This window comes from Conger conger, chromosome 7, assembly GCF_963514075.1.
Source record: "Conger conger chromosome 7, fConCon1.1, whole genome shotgun sequence".
NCBI lineage: Eukaryota > Metazoa > Chordata > Actinopteri > Anguilliformes > Congridae > Conger > Conger conger.
Window position 1 is genome coordinate 29,485,465 of NC_083766.1, and position 12,487 is coordinate 29,497,951.

Genomic DNA, 12,487 nt, shown 5'->3' on the forward strand with positions numbered 1-12,487 from the left:
GTGTTGTGTGTTCAGATATGCTCTTCTGCATACCACTGTTGTAATGTGTGGTTATTTGAGTTACTGTCACCTTCCTCATGAACAAGACGTTTCTGTCTGCAGAACTGCTGATTTTTTTGTTTGCTTTTTGCACCATTCTTTGCAAACTAGTGTGCATAAAAATCCCACCCTGTCTGCCATCAACAATCATTCCACAGTCAAAGTCACTTTGATCACATTTTTTCCCCCATTCTGATGGTTGATGTGAACATTAACTGAAGGTCCTGGCACGCCTACATGATTGTACGCATTACACTGCTGCCACACCATTGGCTGATAATCGCATGAATAAGTAGGTGTAAAAAATAAATAATCCTAATGAAGTGCTCAGTGAGTAAATTTGAGGACCAAAATTTGATTATCCATACATATGCATGTGTGAGTTTACCAGTGTGGTTGCATGTGTTGTTTTTTCAGTACAGTTGCCAGCTGTCAAGTAAGAAATGTAACAACGGTGTGTCCTCGTGTTTCTCAAATGCAAGGAACATGGTAAAAAGCAAACAAAGTTGTTGTTTATAATCTTACTTCAAGGAAGAAATTGTTGTGTGGAGTAATTTCTTGGACAATCCCAAAATAGTTGGGGATCTAGTTTTCTGGTTTGCACTAGCTTGTGAAACATGTGTCATGGAATTTTAGGAGGCAGGAATAATGTACACTATTGATGCAAAATGGAAGCAGTGTTCTCACAAAGTAAATGTTGTGAGTGTTTATGACTCAGGAAATATTTTTTGAGTTTCGTAATTTTTTAGAGAAATGGTTAATGACACAAAAATATTTTACAGGTATACACAAGACCAGGAATCCTGGACTCATGGTTAATGTAGATCACCTCCCCACTCTCCTGTGCCCTCTTTTCCAGCAGAACAGTAGTGCAGGACTTTATATCCGGGTATATCAGCATTTGCTAGGTACAAGATGAGTGAACAGATATCAATTGAAAACAGACACATTCTGGTTCAATATTTGATTAGCTAACAACATTAAACATTTTTACATGTTAGTGTTGCTAGATTAGCTAATCAAATTAACATTGTGTTTTCATAGAGAAATTAACATTTGATAAGCTAGCAACCCTAAAAAATGGTTTCAACAAAATGTAACATTTGATTTGATTTGATAGTGGTCGATTTAAACTGTAATTCTTTCCTGCTGAAATGAGTGCCTGGTGGATCACCACCTTAATGTAGTTGGGGGGGGGGGGGGGTGACCCCTAGAGCTATGCTGGTGGGAGCTGAAGCTCCAGGTAGGGTCACCTAAGCCAGGCAGGTCAAAAAGTCCTGACTAAGTGTGGTCCACTGGATCCCCTAGGTTGAAGACTGACCACAGGGCTAAAAACCCCTGTCTTGTTAAACCCTAGGTTATAGAAACAGCAACAAAGGAAACAACTGCAACTGTGTGTTACAGACTTCTGGCATAAACTAGAATAATGGACAGAGGTGGAAGCTGAAAGGAAGCCACTGACAAAGATGGAAGTCCGGAGTGCAAGTGCAAGACCAGAATTGGCTTCTGGACTGTGCGCACACCACAAATGAAACCGGTCATTTAGGACTGGTTGCAGCTGAAATGAAACGATATACACATTCTCAGGGTCAATGAAAGAGGGACTGGATCCAGAATAATGAGAACCAACACAGGAGAGACAGCGTTATATTCATGAAGATAAGACAACCAATACCACAAGGCAGCAGTGATTATATTCAGGTAGGGGACTTTCTTCTTGATTGGAAATTACAGCCAGAATGGAAGGAACCATGTTAATATAACCTTCATCCAGTGCTTTTGCCCACTTTGACGAAGCCACCAAGGACACATTCTATGAACAACTGCAGGCTGAAGTTGAAGCAGCACCACACCATGGCCTACTGACTGTAACAGGACATCTGAATGCCAAAGTAGGAAACGACAACCCACACAGCGAAAAGCTATTGAGAAAGAAAGGTGTGGCACCACAAATGAGAAGTGAGATAACCTTTTTTCTTTTCCAAGATGTGAAGGGGGGATTGTCCCCAGCTTAGTCTAATCAACTGTAAGTCACTTTTGCTAAAACAGTCAAATAACTGTCATGCAATGGATAAGATAAAAGAGTTAAGTTAGTGTACTGTAGGACACCATGTGTTTTGTACACACTCTCTTAGCCACTCTCTGCCGACACCACTTAAGGTTAAAATACCATTCCCTGTTCCCATACATCTGGGTAGTGACCCTTTTTGGATGATTTGCCGCCCCTCCAGAGTGGGGGACCAAAAGTCCTGTTGGGACATTTCATTGACACACTGTGGCTTGACAAAAAGCTTATCAAACGCTTGTTGGGGGACGACTGAAGTTCTTCTAAAAACAATGATCAGTGACTATATGTAATATGTATGTGCTTCTGTGTACACTGCCTGAAGGAGCATGTATTTTGCCAAGAATATTTTACACTCTATCTTTCTCTCTGAATCAGGAATTATACTGAGGATCAGCAGAAACACATCGGACCATTCTGCATTTCTGTTTTCATAGAGAAATAAAGTATATTTATTCTGGATACTCACAGGATTTTTCCACATACAAATCACAAAATTGAGAAAACATCGTATCCAGATTAACTTAACACACATACATACCAAGAGTAATGGTGACAGACTTCACCATGCAAATATTCCCAGACTAGCACCGTGCCTTCCATGCGTGGCCTTACAGCTGTTCATTTTGGGCCAGATGACTGCATAGGGGCCAAGTGCCCCCCAGTGTTTGTTGACACAACAGGATAATATAGTGTCAGCAAAGCTTCAGGTGGAAAAGCTGGCAACTGAGCCACACCCTCTTAAGCAATCAGCCAAAGTTTTGTACAGATCACCTCGAGAGGTTCAACAAGTGTTCACATCAATCAGAAAAGTATCTGAAGAGATGCAAACTGAGCTAACACCCTTCAAATTGCTTCACCATCTAGTTTTGTTATTGGGTCACACAAATTATATATTCACGCTTCTAGAAAGAATTCCCAGCATTTTCCCAGAAATGTCCTGCCATCATGTTTATGTGAACAGCTTAAAAGTAGTGCCATTTTGCAGTGGAATTATTAACTACTACAGTAATCTTATACTAATTCTGGAATTTGTGTCATTTAAGTCAGAAAATTTGTATTTTACCCTTTTGCATACACTCAGTGATAACTTTATTAGGTAGACCTCTACACCAGCTTGTTAATGTAAATATTTAATCAGCCAATCATTTGGGAGCAACTAAATGCATAAACGCATGCAGACATGGTCAAGAGGTTCATCTGTTTTTCATACAAAATGTCAGAAATGTGATCTAATTGACTTTGACTGTGGAATGTTGTTGGTGCCATACAGGGTGGTTTATGTATCTCAGAAGCTGCTGATCTCCTGGGATTTTCACACACAACAGTCTCTAGAGTTAAGCTCCTGGTAGGGTCACAAGCCAGAAACCATCTCTGAACAAAAACCAAAAAACATCCAGCAGTTCTGCAAGCAGGAACGCATTATGAGAGAGGGGCCAGACTGGTCTAAAGTGACAGGGAGGTGACAGTAATGCAAATAACCACACATTACAGTGGTATGCAGAAGAGCATCTCTGAGCATCAAACCTCTAAGTGGATAGGCTTCAGCAGCAGAAGAAGTAATGAGTCTAATAAAATAAATACCTAATAAAGTGCTCACTGGGTGTATATGAAAATGACATTCAGCTTAGTTCAAGTTAGACAGCTGAATAATTATAGATTTCTGCTGACAATATTTGTATTAATCAAAAAACATGAAATCTAATCCAGTTTTGCTTATCTGGCCTGAACTCATGCTTGTCAGCCATTTTGTTTAGTTCAAATTTATAGTATAGTGTACAACATGTACCTGACACCTACATTTATACATTATACAATGAAAAAGTAGCTAATCTCAATCTCCATTAACCACAAACAAATGTTTCTTGCGTCTATTGGGTCACAGTGCTGACGCACATATAGAGTGTACTGCTTGTACTGCTTTGCATGTGTGTGACTGCTGGGTGCCAGTCCTTTTAAATAACATGGACGTGCAATTCAAACAAGTTGCTGGGTCAAATGTGATTATTTTTAAGCCGTTTTGAAGCCAAGATTGTTTCAGCTAAGCATGGTACCCATGGTGCTTTTACATCCTAACGTTTCTGTGCAATTAGGATGTAATCTTACCCTTAACACAGTCATTGTTGATACTCTGAATAGCCTGTTCCTTTCATTATGAGTTCTTAGGTTCTTATTCCCGGATTTATATGCATGTCTGGACTAACAAAAACACCCACAGCTGCTGTTTGCTCAAGCCAGCTCTGAACAGCATGCCCTCTGCTCAAGAGTTTCACCATTAAAATTATTTAGCCTATAGATCAGCCCATGTTTACAGTATCTGTGGGGGCAGTACTGTAGTTTATTTTTGCTGCAGTTTCTGGTAGCAGTGTTCTCTTAACACTCCCAATCAGTTATTAATTGATCAGCTAAAGAAAAATAATCTCTTTTCAGTTTTTTGTCCATGACATCATTCGGCAGTTTATAACTTTTTCCATCCTTTACAAATTGTATAGATACAATTTGCAACTAAGGTGGTGTTAAAATGTGTGTTGTTACATATAACAAACATATATTACTTCATGCCTGATTACTTTTATAGGTGTTTGAATGCTTAATAATAATAAAAATATATCCTCATTCTTACTCAGCAGTCTTGTGGTAAGCCCTGTATGGAATCAACTGAATTGTTATCTCAGTAATAATCTTCATACCCTGCAGGTAGCATGTTTGCCTAGCACGTTTTGCCATTGTGACTGGCCTTCAGGTGTCTCGCACTGATCCTATCTGCTACTCAGGGTCACCAAATCCTTCTATCCAAAAATAAATGGTAACAAATTAAAAGACAACATGTACAACCAGCATGTTTTTGGTATGGAAACAGTACTGGTTTGCATGGTTACTTTTCCTATAAATGTAAAGAAACGTACTTTTCCAAAACATGGAAAAGTGCAATTGAATAATATTGAAAGTAAATTCAATTAGGACATTATTAATATATTTTGAACCAGCATATAATGCATGCTATTGTTTTGATTCAATATACTAGGAGGTTTTGACTTTTTTTTTTTTTTTTTGGTGTTCACAAGAACAGTTATTCTTCTAATGAAAAAGAACTAAAACAGAACCCAACGGCAATGTGACAAAAGTAATTTTTAACTATAGTTCACTCAATGTCCCTCCCTCTCTCACCATTAAGGACTAAAGTCCAATCTCTCTTTTCTCCTTTCTTGGAAGTCCGCAGAAAAGCCACTGTGTCACCTCAGAGTGAGGTTATGAGGTGTACTCCGTCACCATCTTGGTTCTGATGTAGGCAGGATGCGATACACACCTCCGTGCACTACGTCCACGTGACATTCAGTCAGGGTTTACTGTTGACAAGCAAACTATATCCTGCAAATTATACCACGCAGGAGAGTTCAGAGAGCAGGCTACATTTCACGCAATTGTGCCAAAGCGTCTTTTCTAAGTCGATTTTCTAAGCGTCTGGTAAATTATTAAATGTGTCTACGTTGCGATTAGGCTTGATTGGGCAGCCAGTGTTTTAATGATATTATATGGGCAGTATTTAGAATATTTGTTTCTAAACGTTTGAACTGAGTTTAGCGCAGCCGCGCTCTTCGTTTACCAAATTTGGCTATTCAAAAGGAGAGTTGAGATACTCCAGAAAGTCACTGGACCTTGATAGACTCAAGAGTAGTTAGACTTGTTGAACAACTTTGAAAAGGTGAGTACGTTGGTATGAAGAACCTGAAGCGGACGTCCAACCACTGTTAGCATACACGGTGAGAACAGAAACAAAATGTTAGACGAATCGTTCGACCGTGCGCAATACCGCGAATAGACCTGAATGAGGCTTTAACTAGTTTAATTAGTGTTGCTCAAGATTGTAGCTCCCATATTTCAACTGTTGTAAACTGTTGTTCCTGGTGGTTAATATGGCGAGGAATGGAGGAGATTCATTCTGGTATCTTGTTAATATTAATTTAATCAACATTCATGTAACGCACGAATGCACGGTTATAACAGGTCTTAATATATTCACTTAATATAAATAGACGTGGAATTGTGGGATTTCATCTGAAAGATCTACATGGTGAATTCTCACTTGCATATGCCCTACTTTTCATCTGATTTATATTCCTTCTGCTGCATTTTTTTCTTTTCCAATTTTGGGAAGGTAGGTTTAGCTCATTTTAGTGAATGTGCCTCACTGAAATGGAATGCTTGTACATTGGAATATAATTTCACTGCTCGGAGTGGCGTGTTTTATTCGTCGTCACTTCTAGTGTGTGCGGAGTGTTTCAGAATGGGACAGTCCCGCCCTGTTTATAATCTTACCAAGACAGCGACAGACTTCTCTGATAAGGTGTAGTCTCAACCTGGCACGAGAAGCGTGTTTATCGTAGTTCAACTACGTTTTCGAAAACACGCCTGATGATTCCCGTTTGCTATTATACACTGTGATGTGTTAAGACAAGTACCTCGTTACAAAATCCATATTAGCACACATCCCGTTAGACCTACGCTACAATGCCTGAATCTCAGAAAAGATTTTCACGGAGAGTATGCGGATATGTTAAAATAATTTCCTATAAGTTTGAAAAATAAACTTTTTTCTGTACCATTCTGGCATTCAGCAAGTCTTAAACCATTAAAAAAGAACATTACTGGATATCTTGCCTAAAAATGTATAATGCCTAAATAAGTGTCATTCATTTGGACTGTTGTTTATGTTAAAATATGTGCAAATCACAGATAATAATTTCCTTGTTGTTCTTTAAATTATGTTTTGAATATAAATGTAAATATTTTTTGTTCTCACTTTTTAACATTTCATACATTAACTGAGAATATCTCCATCTGGTGGACTGGTGAAACGTCTTTCTCTTGGACTCATACCGACTTCAATTTGGCCTAACAGTCACAAGACACAGTGCATGTGCACTGAACTGTATTCCCCATGTTTCTATTATGTCAGGATTGTAGTCTAAAAGACGTTATTCTGAACATATAATAATGGAAATTCAAACTCTCTGAAATTGATATAATAATCATAGCCAAATCTCACAGAATTTTGAATGATTGCCAATGTATACTTTTCTAGCTTGTATTTTGTGACATGATTATCATAATGGTTGCACTGTATATCCCCTCGGGTTAAACTAGGTTTCTTCTTTTTATCCCAGATCTGACTTGTGAATGAAAATCGCCTGGGGGCTGGATTAGTAAAGGACAGAGAGTCAGTTTAATACTTGGCCGAGGTTCTGCCTGTCCACACATTGTCACAGCCATGTCACTGGGCACATTTCACCTGATGCAGACTTTAAAAAAGTCCCCTGCCGCATTGAGACGTCGGTTTCACCGCAATCGCACGGAGAGCTTGTCGCACGGTGACCCTTTATTCAAATTGTACTACCTGGGGACCGAGAAAATTTACTCCCTGGATATGGAGCAGGCCCGGGAGGTCATTGGCCGGCTGCTGGCTGGAGCCCCTGCACCGGGCCTGGGGAAGATGGCTAAGGACCACGCCCTGGTGGTGCGTCCGCGATACGTGGAGGTGAAAGAGATCGCCACGGGCCGACAGCTGACGAAGACCTACCTGAAGGACATCGCCTACTGTGCGGCCGATGCGGAGCACCCGAACGTCTTCCTCTACATCTGCAGGCAGCAGGGCCAGCAGCTGCACTGCCGGGTGTTCTGGTGCAGCCGTGCCGACCGGGCCAAGGAACTGACGGCCTGCTTGGCTCATTCATTCCAGAGAGCGCTCAGCGACTGGCAGGACACAACAGCCAGTCACACGCAGGCAGAAGGGTCGGAGGAGGAGGGCTCCATGAGTGCCCCGCTTCCCGTTCACCTTGCGAAAGGTAGGTTGTGTGCGTGTGCGTGTGTGTGTATGAGGGTCAGGGCCATTGAAATTGTCCTAACTTTCCCACCTTACAGCTTAAAGCTGTTGTGCAGTTTCATCTCATTTGGCATTCATTTGGGGATGGAATTTGTTTTGGTGCTGCACTAAAGAGTGACACCAGTTCCTTACACTAATTCCTTCCATTGCATGAGGGTCATCAGCTCATACAGAGTACTGCTGCTCATCTCATCTATAATCAGCCACAATACACTCATGTCAGACCACTCCTCATCTCTCTCCTCTGGCTAACAGTGGTAGCCCAAATAACATACAAAACTCTAGATCTTGCCTAAGCTTCAGAAAGAGAAACGACTGTCCTACTTGCAATCTATCATCAAATCTTACACTCCTGCCAGACCAATCTGCTTGGCATCTGCTGGTCATAACACAATTCTCTGCTCTGGTCCTCAACTGATGGAGTAAGCAATCAGCAGAGAGCCACTCATTTCCCACCACAGACTGAATATACCCCTGTTTAAATTGCATCTTGGCTCACCTAATGCTACATCACAAACTATAACTGCAAACCCATTTGCTGTTTGAAACATTACATTCTCAGTCTGCCTCCTGCACCAACAATGGCCTTATATACAGCCTAAATATACAGTATTTTGTAGGTTTATGCATGTGTTACTTGTAAGTTATGCATTAACAGCGACTACTGGATGTGACCCTAATGATTTGGCACCAGCTCTCTGTTGCCTAAACCTTTTGGCGTGCTCAGCACTGGGAACAGCATGGCAAATTCCTTTTTGTTTTTGCAATACACTGAATACATTTGGGGTTGACATAAAAAGATAAAAACAAGAGTTAAAAATGTAATTTCCAGGTATTTCCACCTAGATGTGTTAAAATACTTTGAACATTGCACCTTTGGTATCAGACCACCCAATTTTATTGTGAGAAAAAGTATTGGAACAGAGAGTATGTAAGGAAATGAAAGTAAATAACACTTAATATTTGGTAGCATATCCCTTGCTTGCGATAACAGCATCAAGCCTGCAACCTATTGACCACCACCAAACTGTAACTTTCTTCTTTTGTGATGCTTTTCCATGCTTCCACCATGCTTCATAGATGAGCTTGTATGTTTTGAATCATGAGCAGATCCCTTCTTTCTCCACACTTAGGCCTTTCCATGACTTCGGTAGAGGTTAATCTTGGTCTTTTTCATCTGTGGCTAATCTCTGTACTTCTTAGCAGATTGTAATCTTGCCTTCTCATTCTTACTACTGATGAGTGGTTTGCATCTTGTGGTATAGCCTATATAGTGCTGCTCTCTAAGTCTTCTTCAAACAGTTGATTGAGATACCTTCACCCCTGCCCTGTGGAGATTGTTTGTGATGTCACTGACTGATGTTTTGGGGTTTTTCTGCATAGCGTCGTAAATTTGGATCTGTCATCAAGCTCAATTGTCTTCCGTGTATAGCAAAAACAAAGGAATTGACCTTGCTGTTCCAAAACCTTTGGAGGGGACTGTATTTTGAGTGTGAGGGCAAGAGGAACTGTCCTGCTTTAAAACCTGCCTCTCTTCTTTTAGGTGGGTCTGTAGAGGACGAGGGGCCGGGCACCTGGCAGTCCTCTGAAAGTGATCATGAGGACGGTGAGCAGCACTGACAGCCTTGGGCTCCAACACTAGGCTGGCTCTGATTGGCTGTAGCTGCTCCACCAGGCCCAACTGGATCCCCTGGGACTCCAGTGTTGTGGGAAGCCTGGAGAAGGACTGCAGTGAGACTCGGCAGACTGACGCCTGTGAGAGCAGTCTGTGGGATCCTGAGGGATTTATGGGGGGGGGGGGTAGAGGTTGAAGGTGATTTTTAAATGCAGAAGTTAGGTCAGACCAAGGTTGAGAGTATATACAACTTCAGACTGTGCCTCAAACTAAAGGATAAACAAATGTTTCTGTGTAAATCTCCTTATATGGTACTGATGTTACTAATGGAGAGTAAGTAGTCCTGCTAATGGTGACTTGCAACACACTGCAAGGTGAGAAGATGCCAGTAGTATTCAGGACGTTCTGCCTTCGCGGACACTAAAGAGATTTCCTGGTCAAAAATGAGAGGCAAGGATAGGGGCGGGTCATTATGTCTTGGAGGGTCTGTGTGTGCATAGGTTTTTGTTTCCACCAATTACCCTAGTCTAATGAGCTATATACACCAAAGCTGTTTCTCTCGTAGATTATACCACAGTTACCAACATTTACATAAACTGTCTAGTTAAGTAACTTAAGTTGGGATGAAATCCTGAAACAGATACAGGCCACCTTGCCCATCCCAGGGCTAGACCCAACATGACATTAGCGATTGCAGCGCAATAATAAAAAGTAAACAGTTTTGGCATGTCAGATTGACAATATCCTAAAAGTGCTGAATTCAAGCTGTAGTGCAGGAGAGCTAAACTCTTTACACAGTCACCTGAATACTCACCTGAACAATGGATAACCAAAAACATCAACAGATGAGAAATAGAAACTGAGGTCAGGAAGTCACAACATGAGTTTTGTCATTACTAGACAGGTACTGCTGCACCTACATCACCCATGATGCTGTGTTTAGACTGACTTTGTCAAAGGAGCATTATTTTAGGGTCAATTTGTTTTTACACCATCATTAAACAATTTTTCCAGAACCAAATGACATTTGACAATAAATTGAATTTTTGTAGGTTCACCAGATTAAAAAGTTAGTTATATTGCTTCGCATTGACTCCATCGTAAAACTGACCATTGGACAATGTTCTTTGATGAAGCTATATGTGGTGTTGAGAATCAAAACTCATAATACAATTAGCAATCATCACAATGATTGTGTTGAGTCGAGCATGGAGCACAGGCAGTATGGTTAGGAAACAATGAGATTACACAGTACATATTTTGCACCCATTTCCTTTCTCTTCCTACCCACTGCATGACTGAGTATGTCTCCTACGCTCATTCCATTCTTTCAGTGTCAGTTTCCCAAAGTTTTTTTCCAGTCACACAAGTAACTACAGGCAGTGATGAAACCTGAAAAACAACTGTGCGTCAGTCTCTTCATTTAAACGTGACAGGTAAATGTATGCAAACTGGCCGGATTTGTTCAAACTGGAATCTTCCAATCATTTACATCTTCAAGATTTACAATCTTCAGTTGCAACCACTTCTAGATTCTAGAATACCAAGCAGCTGCTTCTTTTTTGCGTCCAATCCCGGTGCAGACAGCTTTTTTACAGCTTTTGCCATAATTCTATTATCCAATCGAAACCTGTTTACAAGTAAACAAGCTGCATTGAGCCTTCACATTTCAACAAGGTTTACACTGTCCAGTGTTTGTACAATACTACAATATATACAAATGTGTAGATTTAAGTGTAGAGTAGTAACCTCTTTGAGAAATCATAAAAGGTGTTTCTCTTCACCTGTGTAAATTAACTAGACAAGTTGTTGGATAGTGCGATTTGTAGCTTTTCTTCTGCTGTAGCTTAAAATGAGTAGTGTAATTTCTATTATTTGGGTGCTCACAGATTAGATGACATTTGAAATGCTACAAGTGTAACTGCCCTTACATAACAAAACTATATATTTCCCCCATATATGGAGATACAATAGATTATGATTTTGATTTGTCTTTTTCTGACAATGGAAGACAGTTCTGATAACATTTTCCACATCTAATTACACAGAAATTATATTAAGTCATAATGGGGAAGTCAAAAAAGGAACTGTTACTTAAAATGTTCAATACATTGTCATTTGTACTAATGCATTGAGTAATATATAGAATTATGTTGCATAATATGCTAATAATTGTTGCTTTGGTCTCATTGGGATTCATCTGAATACAACCAACAGAATGTAAAAAGCAAAGAGCTCAATGTATTTATATATGAGTGCCTTCAAATATTGAAATGTAATTCAGTTTATTGCAGTATATATTTAACTACACAGTATGGTACATACTATTTCCGTTGAATAGCGGGGGTAACATTTATCAGACTATGAGGGCTGAAATATTTTTATAACTATAAATATCATTATTTTATTAGTGCTGTTTATTAGTTATGTTCATTGGGTGACACCCAACAGCTATAGGTCAGAAACTAGTTCCGGTGGATGTGGGGCATTTTATATCGTATGCCTTTTTCTTTTTGAGACATGCTCTCATCCATGTATAATAAATAATGCTCACTTGTACAGTCTGTATGTCTTCTATCGTTTTCCATTTCATTGCATATTTTATGCACTCTTGATGCTGATCAATGTTATTTGTCCAAGTTTGTGTGACATGTTACAAAATGTTGTGGTCTCTAGTCAATGAGGCTTCATTAAAAATAGGAGCTACCATGTTATCAGTGACTCACTTTTTATTATTGTATTCTAAACTGCTGTGAACAGACATAATTCATTGAAACCAATTGGATATTGACAAATTACTGTAGCTCCAGTCATTATGCAACCCATGAAACCTCATTTTGCCATTACTAGTGGATACCATTTAATGCAGATCAGAACAATTTACATG

General features: G+C 39.9%; 1 protein-coding gene across 2 annotated transcripts; it reads left to right on the forward strand.

Annotated features, from left to right (window-relative positions):
• The first annotated feature begins 5,436 nt into the window (after window positions 1-5,436).
• On the forward strand, window positions 5,437-9,769 carry LOC133132397 (protein FAM43B-like). 2 transcript variants are annotated; one of them, XM_061247822.1, is made up of 3 exons: window positions 5,437-5,865; window positions 7,270-7,947; window positions 9,529-9,769. In XM_061247822.1, the coding sequence occupies exons 2-3, from the start codon at window positions 7,374-7,376 to the stop codon at window positions 9,603-9,605; spliced, it is 651 nt and encodes a 216-aa protein (XP_061103806.1). In that variant the 5' UTR covers window positions 5,437-5,865; window positions 7,270-7,373; the 3' UTR covers window positions 9,606-9,769. The 2 variants fall into 2 exon arrangements, with proteins under 2 accessions (XP_061103806.1, XP_061103808.1); XM_061247824.1 differs by having other exon boundaries at window positions 5,437-5,807.
• The last annotated feature ends 2,718 nt before the right edge of the window (window positions 9,770-12,487 follow it).